Genomic DNA, 16,232 nt, shown 5'->3' on the forward strand with positions numbered 1-16,232 from the left:
GGTAGGCTGCAAAGAATAATGCATACTGCATTAGTTGACAAACCCTCTACACATCTGTGCTTTGCCCATGAAGCGAGTAGGCATGGATAACGGTACGGTGGTCTTGACAGTCACCACCGGAGACAGCATTCTTTCACTGGAGTTGCTGAAGTATTCAGTTGTGCATGTAACTGATTGAAGGCAATAGGCTAGGCTTTCCAGAGACATTTGTTGCTTGGTGATCTGGGCTAGGCCAGGAATAGCCTGCAAGGCCACGAGCTGAGCCGAGTCCATGGAGTTAGCAATCTGTTGGGTTTGTGGCATATTGTGGACTCTTGGTCGAAGTGGCGATGACTCCTACCACGGGGAGGGGCCCCGTGGGGAACCACAACGATAGGCTAGACTCTAGTAAGCAGACACTGAGGAAAGAAAGATTTTTGTACTGCTGATGTAAGATGAATCTTGCTTCAAGGAAGAGAAAGTACTGTAGGCCAGTGATATCACAGTAAGCTCAGACAGTCTCTATAGATGATGGTCTCACCCAGATGTAGCAAGGTTGGTAGTGTTCCGCAGCGCGGGATAAGCCGAACCTGAAGGGTGGAATAGGAGAGCTAGAGCATAGCGATAACTCACAGTGTGGCAGTGCTGGTAACTTCCTTGGTAGAAGAATGGAGAGAGGGACCCGAGGTCCGAGGTGCAGGATAGGCCCTCAAGGAGCGAGTACCTAGGAGTGCTGAAGGATCCTGGAAGAAAGTAGATAGGACCCCCGAGGAGCAGGTGACCTTAGGTTAGGTAGTCGAACCCCGAAGGGCAGATAGAAGCGAGAGGCCCCCGAGGAGTGGGTACCCAGAGCATCCATAGGAGCGAGTTACCCTGGAGGGTAGAGAGGAATCCAAGCGAGCAGCTTAGAAGCGGTCAAAGTAGCAAAACAGAAGTCCTTGCTAACTCGGGCCATAGCGGAGCAGAGGTTTAAATACCCAGAGGTACTGACATCATGCGGTTTTCTTCGTTATATGTAATGCTACTAAGCAAGTTACTTTGTTATCTGTAAACCAATTTGATTTGCATACAATGTAAGAAGACCGGTATATAAAAAACCAAAAATAAATAAATAAATAAATAAATGCGGTGGGGACGCCCCTGAGGTTCCCGCCATGACGTATACAAAAACGTAGGTGGCATGCGCGCGCCTAGGATGCCTCAGGAAGAAGCATGGCGGACAGGGACGCCCATGCTGTGTCGGAGATGCCGAGGGTTTCGGCAATCAGCACCGGAGGCAGCCATCCTTCCCAAGGAGGAGGAAAAGGGTAGAAGAGAGGTGAGGCAGAGCAGTCGTAGCTGTCTGCGACCAACGGACGCAATACCTGTAGCTTGATATTCACCCATATGTGAGGACTACCATCCTGCTTTTCCTGGGAGAAAGCAGAGTTGCTTACCTGTAACAGGTGTTCTCCCAGGACAGCAGGTTGTTAGTCCTCACGAAACCCGCCGCCACCCTGTTCGATACCATTTTCTTATTTATTTTCGCTCGTACTTTTTGCTACAAACTAGACTGAAGGGGAACCCCTGGTGGCTACAAGATTAGTAGCATGCTGGGCATGCTCAGTGTTCCAGTCAAAGTTCTAGAAACTTTGACAAAAGTGTTCTGTGACAGGGCTCCATCTGATGTCACCCATATGTGAGGACTATCATCCTGGGAGAACACCTGGGAGAACACCTGTTACAGGTAAGCAACTCTGCTTTCTCCCTAACTAGGTGCTATATAAAATTCTTAAAGTATCAGATAATAACCACACCTAGAGGTTCATATTCAGCCACTGAGCAGCTTGGCGCCGCTGAATATATCCAGCTAACTTTAGGACAGCCCTACAATGTGACCGAGGCAAATTTAACTGGCTATCTCCGCTCATCCCCAGAACGCCTTCTTTGCACCCCGGGAATGCCCCGATCTTATCCAACTAAATTCTAGTTACCCAGCTAGAATTTAGCCATATAAGAACTAAATATAGCCATGTAAGCAATTTAGACGGATTTCATTATCCATCTAAATGACTTTTGAATATGGACCTCCTAGTGACTCGGTAATATTTCCTCTTTTCCTAGCATGCAGCCAGATGGACTCAGGACCAATGGGTATTGTGCCCTCTTAATAGCAGATGGGAGACTGAGTCAGATTTCAAAGCTGACGTCACTCTACATATACCCATGCAGGTAGCTTAGCTCTTCAGTATTTCTCCGTCTCCTTAGCAGATGCGGACACCATCCCACTGTTACGCTTGAGCAATGGGCCGGTGTCGTGAACACCACCCAAAAGGGTGGCTCCAGGTGGAGAGAGACAGGGATGGCTGGAAGATCTCTGACGATGGCTGTGAATTTGTGGGGCAGGGTATTGGCTGGGACAAAGTCCAAGTCCAGGCTGGGTCTAGGCAGGCGGCAGGCAACAGCGACAGGGTCCAGGCTGGGTCGGGGCTGGCGGCAGGCGAACAGTGTCAAGTCCAGGCTGGGTCAGGGCAGGCGGCAGGCAAACAGTGTCAAAGTCCAGGCTGGGTCAGGGCAGGCGGCATGCAAGCAGAGTCAGAGTCCAGGCAGAGTCTAGGCAGGCGGCAGGCAACAGTATCAAGGTCCGGGCAGGGTCAAGGAACCTTATAGCAAGGTAGAAGGCCTCACACACACAGCAAGGCAAAGCAGAGGGCCGAAGGCCACACACACACAGCAAGGCAAGGCAGAGGGCCCGAAGGCCACACACACACGGCAAGGCAAGGCAGAGGGCCCGAAGGCCACACACACACATGGCAAGGCAGAGGGCCCGAAGGCCACACACACACTACAAGGCAAGGCAGAGGGCCCGAAGGCCACACACACACGGCAAGGCAAGGCAGAGGGCCCGAAGGCCACACACACACTACAAGGCAAGGCAGAGGGCCCGAAGGCCACACACACACGGCAAGGCGAGGCAGAGGGCCCGAAGGCCACACACACACGGCAAGGCGAGGCAGGGGGCCCGAAGGCCACACGCACAGCAAGGCAAGGCAGGGCAGAAGGCCATACACACAGCAAGGCTAGGGCAGGAAGCCCAAGAGAGCTTGATGCCGAAGCACCGAAGGAACTGCCTGGCAGGGTTATAAGGGGAAGTCCAGAACATAGAGAAAATAAGGAAGATGGACTGGGCCAGTCAGGAGAGCCTGCTCTTGAAGGATCCCTGGTGGTGAGGCGGTTGCACAGCAGCCATAGCCGTAACAGTACTCCCCCCCCCCCCCCCAAGGCCTCCCCCTCCTCCTGGGTCCCATCTTTGCAGGGGGTACGGAATAATGAAGTCAGACCCCTCCTGGGGCGATGCGGCAGGTTCAACTCCTTCCTGAGGCAGCAAAGTAGTCCATAACTCCTCCTGGGGTGACAAGGCGGACACAAACCCCACCTGGGGCAGCGAAATGGTCCATAACCTCTCCTGGGGCAAGGCAGCAGGGTTAGACCCCTCCTGGGGCAGCAGAGTCGGTGCAGATCTCCATAACCCCTCCTGGGGTGACAAGGCAGACACAAACCCCACCTGGGGCAGCGAAACAGTCCATAACGCCTCCTAGGGCAAGGCAGCAGGGTTAGACCCCTTCTGGGGCAACAGGGCAGGTACTGACCCCTCCTGGGGCAAAGCGGCAGGTTCAACTTCTTCCTGAGGCAGCAAAGCAGTCCATAACCCCTCCTGGGGTGATAAGGCAGACACAAACCCCACCTGGGGCAGCGACATAGTCCACAACCCCTCCTGGGGCAAGGCGGCAGGCTCGGACCCCTCCAGGGACGACAGCAGGACCGGTATGGACCCCTCCAGGGGCGGCAGCTGGGCCAGTTCGGACCCCTCCAGGGGCGGCAGCTGGGCCGGTCAGGACCCCTCCCGGGGCGGCACGGCAGGCTCCAACCCCTCCTGGGGCACAGCGGTAAGTCCAAGCCCCTCCTGGGGCACAGCGGTAAGTCCAAGCCCCACCTGGGGCGGCAAGGCAGGCTCCAGCCCCTCCTGGGATACTGCGACAGTCTGAGATGGCCGAGTAATGAAGTCAGTTGTGGATTGTTGACCAGTTATGGGAATCATTATGCTGGAGTGAGAGGAGGATAAAGACTGGGCTGTAGAGGACATGGTAAATGAAGACAGATTCTTAAACCCCAGATCATGGTTCCTTGATTCTGCAGCAGAGACTTGCAGCTTAGTGAAGACACAGGCAGCTTTGGGCCGTCTTGGAAGGTGCTCGTTAGTGTCTGATTGGCAGCTGTGGGAAGCAGAGCCCTGTTAGAGTTAATTACTTCCCTCAGCTTTTGTTTCTGAGGCTCTAGCATGGAAGTTATAGAAGCCTTCTTAACCAGGTGAGTCTTGAGTTTTTCTGAAATATCACTTACTTCTTGGTGAGATGTTTTATAAAATGATGTACTGGAATTCTTTGTTTGCAAACTGCCAACAGTGAAAACCTTCTTAGTAAGACCAGAAGCATGATATAGTGTAGTAGAACTAGCTGAGCTTTTTGGAGAAACAGATGGCCCGTTAGCTTTGCAGGGGGGCAGGGTTTGCCTGGAGGCAAAAGGCACGGAAGGCAAGAGCAGGTCCACCATCCTGGTCTAGAAGTACTACAATTTAAACACTCCTGGTAGACCGAGACGTTCCTCTTGTGACAACTGCTACATACCCAGTGTTCTTGATCTGAGAGCTGACAAGCAAGACAGTTCTGGTAACTGGGATAGTTTAAGGTCTGGCAACGAGCACAGATATAAAATCTTGAAGGCTGAGGCATATTGTAACAGTGGAAAAAAAAAGTTGACTCACCGGTTTAGCACAAAGACCTATCTCTTCCCCTGGAAATTGATGGCTTCGGCATACTGTTACGCTTGAGCAATGGTCCGGTGTCATGAACACCACCCAAAAGGGTGGCTCCAGGTGGAGAGAGACAGGAATGGCTGGAAGGTCTCTGATGATTGCTGTGAATATGTGGAGCAGGGTATTGGCTGGGACAAAGTCCAAGTCCAGGCTGGGTCTAGGCAGGCGGCAGGCAAACAGCGACAGGATCCAGGCTGGGTCGGGGCTAGCGGAAGGCGAACAATGTCAAGTCCAGGCTGGGTCAGGGCAGGCAAACAGTGTCAAAGTCCAGGCTGGATCAGGGCAGGTGGCAGGCAAGCAGAGTCAGAGTCCAGGCAGAGTCTAGGCAGGCAGCAGGCAACAGTATCAAGGTCCGGGCAGGGTCAAGGAACCTTATAGCAAGGTAGAAAGCCCGAAGGCCACACACACACAGCAAGGCAAGGCAGAGGGCCCGAAGGCCACACACACGGCAAGGCAAGGCAGAGGGCCCGAAGGCCCACACACACGACAAGGCAGAGGACCCGAAGGCCACACACACACAGCGAGGCAGAGGGCCCGAAGGCCACACACGCAAGGCAAGGCGAGGCAGAGGGCCCGAAGGCCACACGCACAGCAAGGCAGGGCAGAAGGCCCGAAGGCCACACGTACAGCAAGGCAGGGCAGAAGGCTACACACACAGCAAGGCTAGGGCAGGAAGCCCAAGAGAGCTTGATGCCGAAGCACTGAGGGAACTGCCAGGCAGGGTTATAAGGGGAAGTCCAGAACTTAGAGAAAACAAGGAAGATGGACTGGGCCAGTCAGGTGAGCCTGCTCTTGAAGGACCTCTGGTGGTGAGGCGGTTGCACAGCAGCCATAGCCGTAACACCCACACACTAGAATAGTGTTAGAAATTACAACAAAGAAGAAAATTTACCTTAAGAAGACAAGCTCCGCTCCCCTGTGGTGATACCTAAGGGTCCCTTCCCCAGTCAAGAATTCCAGAGGTTATTTCCGAGATCCCTCAGAGATAAGCCTTGGTCCAGTAGCCGGTTCCCAGCGTGGACTTAGCCCCCAGGGTGGCTGAAAGGCAGCGGATGCAGAATCGAGCGCGGCAGTGAAGGTATTTCCCTCTCACCCCGCAGCTGGAGATAGCCCGGCACGCGACTGGTAAGCGCCGAGACCAGATAAGGTAGAAATCTTTAAATTTAAAGCTCCGGATACCAGAGCTCGAATAGCCGTACTGATCCTTTCTTCCGATGAGGTAGGGACCCGATCATGTTGAGCAGCCCGACTTGGGCTAGGCCCCGATCCGGTGCAAGGGTCCACACACGTGGAAACCCTCGGAGGGTGCCATATTTCCTCCTCGATCGGCAGTACGTGCGGGGCAGGCTGGGCGACCGGGGCGCCTAACTTGCACACGTCCATAAGAACACAAAAGAGTTGTGCTCACAACTTTATAATTTCCGTGCGCACAAATTTTCGATCCCGTGCGCACCAAGTGCTCATAACTGGGCGCATTTAGCGCGCACAACTAGGCGCTACCGTGCACATTGCTGCGCGCGCAACTGCGTTTAAGTGCTACAACATGCACAAACAATGGCACCGCCACCCAAGAAGGCCAAGGGACTCCCCCTTTGCATAGCCTGCCACATAAGAGCCGCATAGCCTGAATTGCAGTCCTGCCTGTGCCCGCAGTGCGAAGAAACCCAGGGAGAACAGAAGCCCGGACCCCTACTGTCGGGGGCGTCTAGAACCACTGAAGATGGCTCCGACTGGTCCACACCGGACTTATGTATATCTGACTCTGCTGCCCCACAGGAGGGCACCTCAGGGGCCCTTACTACAACCCCTCCTGGGATCAACATGGATCCAGGGACCTTTTCCTGTGTGGAATTTTTCAAAGGGCTGCAGACCTTCATTCAGGCACACCCAGCCCTTGCTGCGCACCAGGCTCAACCCATGCCGAGGCTCAAGATCCTCCCGGCACTACTCGGATGTCCCAAGTACTTCCCAAACAGGGATCTAGACTCCTCAGATGATGAGTTACTCCCTTGAAGAAGGGGAAATCCCCCCAGGGATGGAACCATACCTAACTATGCTTCGTTTTTTCAACAGGGATGAATTACCAAACCTTGTTTCACAGACTCTGAAGACGCTGGGTTTCCCGAGCACTGATCCGATGTCAGAACCAAAGAAGAATCCCATCTTGGTTTCTCTTCGAAAGGCCTCATGCTACTTTCCTATGATGGAAGCCATCCAGGAGCTGATTGACCTGGAATGGAATGCCCCAGAGGCCAACTTCAAGGGGGGCAGGCATTGGAAGCCCTATACCCTCTAGAACCTACGGCCAAAGAACGCTTGCGTTTCCCAAAAGTGGACGCTATGGTCTGTGTAGTCTCAAAGCGAACAACTATCCTCGTTGAGGGTGGAGCAGCACTGAAGGACACGCAGGACAGACGACTGGAGTCTATCCTTAAGCAGGCCTTTGACGCACAGCAATGTCACTGCAGATTGCTTCCTGCTGCACACTGGTGGCACATTCCTGTTTACTCCTCTCGAGAGACACAAATACGTCCGGAGAAACGATGGAACTGGCGGCATCCTTCCTCACTGACGTAAGCTCAGATCTAGTACGCACCTCAGCCAGGGGTGTTGCCTCTGTAGTAGCAGCCAGAAGACAACTATGGCTACGAAATTATCTGCAGATGCGACATCTAAAGCGAATCTTATGAAAATGCCCTTTAAAGGATCTCTCTTGTTCGGAAGCAAATTGGAGAAGTTAGCCAACAAATGGGGCAAATCTCCAGTGCCACGACTGCCGGAAGATAGGAATAAAAGACCTCAGCATTCCTTCCCCAGAAGGACCAAGGGCAGAGGATCGCAATGCTTTAGACCCTACAGGAACACACAGTTCCAGGCATCTCACCCATCCGGAAGGCCCCAGTCCTTCCGGAGCAGACTCTCCAAGAAGGGAGCAGGAACGGGGGCAGTTTCCAGCCATGCCCCACAATGAGAAGACACCGGCCCATTCACAGGAAGAAGCCATAGGGGGTCGACTTACCCTCTTCTACCAAAGATGGGTCAAAATAATGTCGAACAAATGGGTCCTAAACATCATTCGAGAAAGATACTATCTAGAATTCCACAGCATCCCTCGAGACAAATTTATGAGATCTCCCTGCCACTCTCACTCCAAGAGACTAGCAGTAGAAACCACATTAACAAGACTACTCAGTCTGAAGGCAATAACTCCAGTGCCCACGCTCCAGCAAAATACTGGGCGCTGTTCCATTTATTTTATCGTTCCCAAGAAGGAAGGGTCATCCCGACCCATCTTGGACCTCAAGAACGTCAACAGTCACCTACGAGTACCATGGAATCCCTGCGCTCCGTTATAATGGCAGTACAACCAGGGGAGTTTCTAACCTCCCTGGACCTTTCCGAAGCCTGCCTTCACATCCCAGTCCATCAGGTCCACCAGCACTTCCTGTGCTTTGCGATAGTGGGTCTCCATTATCAGTTCCGGGTGCTGTCCTTCGGCCTGGCAACCACCCCCAGGACCGTCATCAAAATTATGGTGGTCGTGGCGGCAACACTCAGGAAGGAAGGAATCCTGGTACATCCTTACCTGAACGATTGGTTGATCAGGACAAAGTTTTCGGAGGAGAGTCGGCAGGTGACCAACAGAGTCAAGAGCCTACTGCAGGATCTCGGATGGGTCGTGAACATGGGCAAAAGCAGTCTACAGCCCTCTCAGTCTCTAGAGTACCTGGGGGTCTGGTTCGACACCAAACAGAACAAAGTATTCCTTCCCCCCTCGAGGAGAAGGAGGTTGATGGAAATATTGTGACAATTAATGACCAAGGTACGCTAGTTTGGGTCTACCTTCAAATCCTCAGCCTCATGGCATCAACCCTGGAAGTCGTCCCGTGGGCAAGGGCCCAAATGCGACCGCTCCAGTGTGCACTACTGTCACGCTGGAATCCACTGTTCCAGGATTACTCAATTCACCTCCAACTACCAGCAGATGTTTGGGCTCAGCTCCAGTGGTGGCTAAAGAAGATCACCTAAGCAGAAGAGTAAGCCTATCCCCATCGAACTGGATCTTGCTCACCACGGATGCGAGGGTGGGGAGCCCAGTGTCAGAAACTGATGGCCCAGGGACAATGGAACAAGGAAGAGGCGAAATGGAACATAAACCACCAGGAAGCTCGAGCAGTCAGACTAGTGTGCCTGCAGTTCAGCAACAGACTCTGGGGAGGAGAGTCAATCAGAATAATGTCTGACAACACGACAACGGTTGCTTACATTAACCGCCAGGGAGGAACCAAGAGCCAACAGGTGTCTCCGCCCATGCCCCCTCATGGCATGGGCCTAGATAAACCTACAAGGGATCTCAGCCTCCCACATCGCAGGAAAAGACAACATCTCAGCAGACTACCTCAGCAGAAAGAGCCTAGACCTGGGGAATGGACACTGTCAACCATAGCCTTCCAAACTAAATCGCTGAGGCCTCCCAGCCATGGATCTACTGGCAAACCCGATCCAACACCCAAGTTCCCAGGTTCTTCAGCCACAGACAAGAACTACAATCCCGGGGAATCGACGCTCTCGTCCAGACCTGGCCACAGGAAGACTACTGTACGCCTTCCCTCCATGGGCACTACTGGGCAGGGTCATCCGCAGGTAGAGCACCACAGGGGACTAGTTCTACTAGTAGCCCCGGACTGGCCAAGGCGACCATGGTACGCAGACATGCGAAGACTACTGGTGGGGAACCCTATGTGCCTTCCTCCACACAGGGACCTTCTCCGCCAGGGTCCGATCCTCCACGTAGATCCGTCTCATTCTCCCTTACAGTCTGGCCCTTGAGAGGACTCGCTTGAAGAAGAGAGGTTACTTGAAGGCAGTGATTGACACCCTGCTCCGAGCATGCAAGTTCTCTACATCATTGTCTTACATACTGATAGGGAGTGTATTCGAAGCCTGGTGTGAGGACCGCGGGATTCTCCCACGGACAGCCAAATTTCTCGTGATCCTGGATTTCCTGCAGGATGGGATGAAGAAGGGATTGTCACTCAACTCCCTCAAGGTCCAAGTTGCTGCGCTGGCCTGCTTCAGAGCCGAATTGAACGGCATCAGACTATCAACCCATCCAGATGTCTCCTGCTTCCTGAAAGGGGTTGAACAACTCCATCCACCCCTAAAGTGGCCGGTGCCTTTATGGAATCTCAATCTAGTATTAGACTTCCTAGCGGGAACCTCCTTCAGACCCACTCAGTCTGTCACTATGTCTCTTAACCTTGAAGACGGCATTCTTGAAGGCAATATGTTCAGCTCGTCACATCTCCGAACTTCAGGCACTATCCTGTCAGGAACCATTCCTCAGGTTCACGCCTGGAACCATATAGCTGTGCACTGTCCCCTCATTCTTACCGAAAGTGGTTTCCCAGTTTCACCTGAACCAAACCATCTCGCTACCATCTCCAGATGAACATAAGGACTCTGAGGATGCATGCCTTCTTCGCCATCTGAATGTCGGCAGACTCCTGGTCTGATACCTGGAAAGATCAGAACCGGTGCGCAAAACAGACCACCTATTCATCCTCCACAGCGGGAAAAAACAAGGGGAAGCGGCCTCACGGGTGACCATAGCCCGCTGGATCAAAGAAGTAATCAAGGCAACCTACATAGAGGCAGGAAAGCCCTTGGCTCTACAAGTTAAAGCCCATTCGACAAGGGCCTAGGCAGTATCCTGGGCAGAAACCAAGCTGCTGTCGCCCGCTGAGATCTGTCGAGCGGCGACGTGGTCCTCTATACACACCTTCTCCAGGTTCTACCGCCTGGATGTTCAGGCTCGGGAGGGCACAGCCTTCGCAAGAACAGTACTAAGTGGGCCACGGGCAGCCTCCCACCCTATCTGAGAGTAGCTTTTGTACATCCCATTGGTCCTGAGTCCATCTGGCTAAACGCTAGGAAATGGAGAAATTTCTTACCTGATAATTTTGTTTTCCTTAGTGTAGACAGTTGGACTCAGCAATCCCGCTCACGGCTGCCCCCAGAGATTGAGAACTTCGGATAACAAACCTCGAGACTAAAGCAAGTACGGGTAAGCCATGCCTTACCCCTAGTTCAAGACACCCTTACTTTGTCCGGTGTCAGCGTTGATTGGTTGCGTGCACTGGCGGTCTCCAGTTTGGAAATCAGTTGAACCAGTCCAAGTTTAATTATGTTTAATCAAGTTATTTAAGCACACACATATCCACAATAGCTTTTCAAGGAGAATACTGAAGAGCTAAGCTCCCTGCACGGGTATATGTAGAGTGACGTCAGATTTGAAATCTGACTCTGTCTCCCATCTGCTATCACGAGAGCACAATACCCATTGGTCCTGAGTCCATCTGTCTACACTAAGGAAAACAAAATTATCAGGTAAGTAATTTCTCCATTATTACAATGTACATGCGTGCATGGAAACAGCATATGCTACTCTAACAAAATCAAGAAATACGGGCCAATATATCATTTTGGGTAATTCCTTAGTAAACAGTAGAGAGCATCATATCATTAATTAGTACTCAAATACTAATTGGAGCATGCACTTCTAGGTAGTCGTACTTACATGATATCAGCTTCTAACCAATAACTCTATTATCAGTAACTGCAGATTTAATAACATCATGAGTAATAATTTAGAAGTTGTGAGAAGTCTCTAGTTCTCTAAGAATGCTACCATTAACTGAAAATTATTTTGGTTTGAACCAGTTTAGGACATTTGCTACAGTAGAGCAAAGGTTATTACAATTCACAACAAACAGTTTTCCTTCTATAACTTTTAACTCTGCTATCACTCTTTACTCTGCACAATTTAATTACCGATGAGTGGAGAAATAGAAAAAGCACAATCAGGCTGAAAGTTAGCACTGCTAAAACCCCACTCTATACTTTTTTGACTAACCTAAAAAAAAATGTGCCAGTTCAGAGATCTATGATGTGAGGATTAAGTCTGTCCCTCATCTAAAGAAGCTCTTATATGCATGACCAAAATCTGAAATTTGTACAGAAGGTTCTTGAAGGACCCCTACCAACTAGTTTTAGTCTGTTTAAAGTTATACATGTCCATCTATATGGTAAAATCAAAGTAGAACTAGTTGTTCTAAAACCTGACAACTAGATTCTGAGAGGATAATTTGTACATCAGTTGTCCTGTGCTATTCCTTCATTAGGCCAAAGGCTGCTGGGTCCAATTTCTTCTCTGCTTCCTTAGGGGTAGATTTTCAAAAAGGGCGCCCTCGCGTACTTTTGTAGGCGCATCAGGCGCAAACAAAAGTACGCTGGATTTTAGTAGATACGCGCGTAGCCACTAAAATCCTGGATCGGCGCGCGCAAGGCTACCGATTTCGTGTAGCCGAGCCGCGCAGCCTACCTCCGTTCCCTCCGAGGCCGCTCCGAAATCGGAGCGGCCTCGGAGGGAATTCGATAACGCCCTCCCCTCACCTTCCCCTCCCTTCCTCTACCTAACCCACCCCCCCGGCCCTGTCTAAACCCCCCCCCTACCTTTGTTGGGGGATTTACGCCTCCCAGAGGGAGAAGTAAATCCCCGCGCGCCAGCGGGCCGCTGGCGCGCCTAGACACAACCCGGGGGCGGTTCCGGAGTGCACAGAAAAGCAGTCTTTACTGCTTTTCTGTGCACTTTCCCGGTGCTGGAAGAAATTAGCGCCGACCTTTGGGTCGGCGCTAATTTCTGAAAGTAAAATGTGCAGCTTGGCTACACATTTTACTTTCTGTATCCCGCGCGCATACGTAATACGGCCATCAACATGCATTTGCATGTTGAGGGCGCTATTAGGTGCCGCTATTAGGTGCCGCGGGTTGGACGCGCGTTTTCCTCCCCTTACTGAATAAGGGGTAAGGGAAGACGCGCGTCCAATAGCAGGCTAACAGTGCACTTCTTTGACTGCTACCACCACACACTAGGCCGAAGCTTTCACAGTATTGTCCACAAGGACTCTGAGGTCCTTTTCCTGGGTGGTAACTCCTAACATGGAACCTAGCATCATGTACCTGTAGATGGGAATTTTTTTTCCCTACATGCATTGGGTTGTATATGTCCACATTAAGTTGTATCTGCCATTTAGAAGCTTAGTCTTCAAGTCTCACAAGGTCCATCTGCAGTTTTTATCAGTCAGCTGCTATTTTAATGACTCAATACAATTTTGTCTCATCTTCAAATTTGGTCATCTCACTCATTCCTTTCACCAGATCATTTATGAATATACTAAATATCAGAGATCGCAGTATAGAATCTAGACACTTCACTCACAGTCTTTCTCCACTTTTGTTCTGCATTTGTGTAGGTTTGCCTTTTAGTTACCAAACTGGTAAATATTTATATTTTGTATGATTTTATAAACATGTTTTTTTTAAGGTTTTAAATTAACCATTCTGTATGTGTCATATGGCAAATGTGTCATTTGTCTTCCTTTTTTGCCTGTTAGCTGCTGTGAGCTATTTCTCAGAATCAATGGGAAATAGATGTAAATGTGAAATCATTGTGATGAATAATAAAAACCTGAATGACTGTCACAAGGCATCCTTAAAAAAAAAAAAAAAGGCAGGCAAAAACATCTAACTTTACACAGATTTAAAACCTGCCCGTGTGTCCAGTATAATCCCCAAAATTCAGATTTGAGAGCTAAAAGAAAGTATAAGTCCATCTAGAATTTAGTGTTTCAGACTTCTTTTATATAGTAAGTAGTACATCTCTCTATTTTTTTCACTCCCAGGTGCTTCTGTGTAGAATGTGTTGACCTGCTGGTTGGACCAGGTGCAGCCCAGGCAGCTATAAAGGAAGATCCCTGGAACTGCTATATGTGTGGCCACAAGGGCATTTATGGTCTCCTAAAGCGACGAGATGATTGGCCCTCCCGCTTGCAAATGTTCTTTGCCAATAACCATGACCAAGAATTTGTAAGTATTTGATAAACCTAGAGCAGAAAATGAAAAGGATGGGACTTCTACCACTTTAGTCCTATTGCATTTTTACAAAGCTGCTAGTAAGTGTTATTACATGAGTGGTGATTGTCACATCTATCCTGGGTTTGAAAGAGCAATTCAGATGCCCTGCTACAGTAGGTTAAAGGGGAATTGTCATTTGGTGGCAAACTAGATATTGCTAGTAGGAGGAACTTCTGCAGCATGAAGCAAATAACTCTTACTTCAGAGCCGAAGCACATTTCATCTGCAGGAGAAACTGACCCCCATCAGTCCAGTTGGATAGAGAATCTGAACCCAGACCTCTGACATCCCAACTCATATCACTATTGAGGTGATACATGTAGTCCTGCTCCTGTCTGTATTAGTAGGTGGGATTTAATGCATTAGTCTTCTATAAATTCGCTGTATCTGCATTCACAGTAGTCTTGTTGTTGTGGGTTTCCACCATACATAATCTACAAATTTGTCATTCTGTTTGCTTTTCAAGGATCCACCAAAGCTTTACCCTCCAATCCCAGCTGAGAGGAGGAAGCCTATCCGCGTGTTGTCTCTCTTTGATGGCATTGCAACAGGTAGGTTGTTTGACAGCACATTGGTATTCCCAGCATCTGGGAGTGGATAGGTCTAAATACAGTTGAACTTTAATAGGTCACCATAAAATAAATTTTGGCAGAAAAATTACATTTTTTGGATGCAAGTTGATTATTAGTCTGGTCCAAATTTTTTGGATTTACTTTGTTATAAGGCTGAGCCAACCTTGGTTTTCTCCCATTGCAGATAGGGACTTCTAATTCCAGTTTCCCTAAAAAAAAAAAGTAGGAATATATATATGCAATAGGGCAGAACCAGGTCTGACTCATTATTTTTAGTGAGCTGGATTTGTCTAGTGATGCTATTCTTTCCCCAGTAAGAGCTCAGAGATAGTGCTTCTCAAGCTAGCCCAGTGGCACTGTTGGGCACTGCTATGCTGAAGGACTTGGATTCAATTCCTGGCTCAGATCTTCTGCTCTCTGGGTCATTCCAGGCTAGGGATATTCTCGTGGTAGCATTCACAACTCCTGGGGGACTGTGAATGTGCAGAAGTGACACCTAGTGGCCGTATTTAGAGCCCATGATTACAGGGTTCTGGAGCATGTCCTGGTGCATGGACCCCAGCATGGACACCTAGTGGCCGTATTTAGAGCCCATGATTACAGGGTTCTGGAGCATGTCCTGGTGCATGGACCCCAGCATGGACACCTAGTGGCCGTATTTAGAGCCCATGATTACAGGGTTCTGGAGCATGTCCTGGTGCATGGACCCCAGCCAAATCTACCCTGTCACTGCAATAACTGGACTAATAAGTTGGGAGAAGATATAAAGAGGGGAAAAAAATCTCCAAGTAATTGCAACCAGATTCCAGACCTGGTTCAGATTCAGCTGAACCCAAAAGGGAACAGGAAGAAATGACTGGTCAAAAAAGCAAAAGTGCTTCTGAAATACCCATGTAGCATACCCTGGTGGCTATTTTTAATTGTATTTTTTGTCTGCAGATGCTACTATGACATCAGTCACATGTGCATATTCACAGGGGTCTTGCTGGCTGAGCAATTGGGTTGCTGCCATGAAAAAGGAATACTAATAAACCAAAGTTGTTTATAAACCATAATAATACCTCAAACTACTCCAAAAATAATATGCAGATGTAAGCAAACTGATCCCTGATTCCATTCTAATTTTTATTTGTATTCCTACCTGAGAAGATGATATGATAATTGTGTGGAATCCGCTTTGTGCTCAATACAAATGAGCATATACTACGGCTGTCGGCTGCCAGCAATAAAAATGGCGCCGACGGCTCTTTCCCTTACTTGGACACTCGGGAACGCCAATAGCGGCAGTAGCCCATGGGACATAGTAAGGGCGAGGGCCCGTCGACGCCATTTTCTGAACTGGCAACCGGCGCACCTTCGCCCTTACTATCTGAGCGAGACGACCGCTCCCATTGCTCCACCTCGAGGGCCCGGCGCCAATACTTCCATGCCGGAATGAACGCCCGCTCCACCGACTACCATTTTTGAAAGGTATCGTCGGGCCTGCAGGGGGGGGGGGCGCGTGGGGATGTTCTTGCGTCCATGTTCGGAAGGGGGGGGGGGCCAGGGGGCAGTTCCGAGATTCTGCAACTCTTGTGGGTTAGTCTATTTCGCCGGCCTGGTGGGGGGGGAATAGAGGGTGGGGGAGGCTTATATAAACACAACGTTTCTGTGGGGATTACTTTGGGGTGCAAAGGGGGAGGGCACACACACAAACACATACACAAAATGTGCACCATCTCCGAAAGGTTACAAAACAGCCCTCACCAGGTGGGGAGTCACTGAGGTGACAGTGAGGGGAGGGAGAATGAGGAGGGAGGTAACTGTCAGGGGAGGAAGAATGAGGGGAGAGGTGAGTGTGAGGGGACAGAGTT

General features: G+C 50.1%; 1 protein-coding gene across 2 annotated transcripts in view; it reads left to right on the top strand.

Moving 5' to 3' along the window:
- Positions 1–16,232, top strand: part of DNMT3A (DNA methyltransferase 3 alpha) — a 502,482-nt gene that overhangs the window by 297,800 nt on the left and 188,450 nt on the right. For both annotated transcript variants that reach the window (XM_029596281.1, XM_029596280.1), the window contains exons 10-11: positions 13,576–13,759; positions 14,274–14,358. In XM_029596281.1, the coding sequence (XP_029452141.1) occupies positions 13,576–13,759; positions 14,274–14,358 (269 nt within the window). The remainder of the gene's footprint in view (positions 1–13,575; positions 13,760–14,273; positions 14,359–16,232) is intronic.

Source organism: Rhinatrema bivittatum, chromosome 3 (genome assembly GCF_901001135.1).
Source record: "Rhinatrema bivittatum chromosome 3, aRhiBiv1.1, whole genome shotgun sequence".
Lineage (NCBI taxonomy): Eukaryota > Metazoa > Chordata > Amphibia > Gymnophiona > Rhinatrematidae > Rhinatrema > Rhinatrema bivittatum.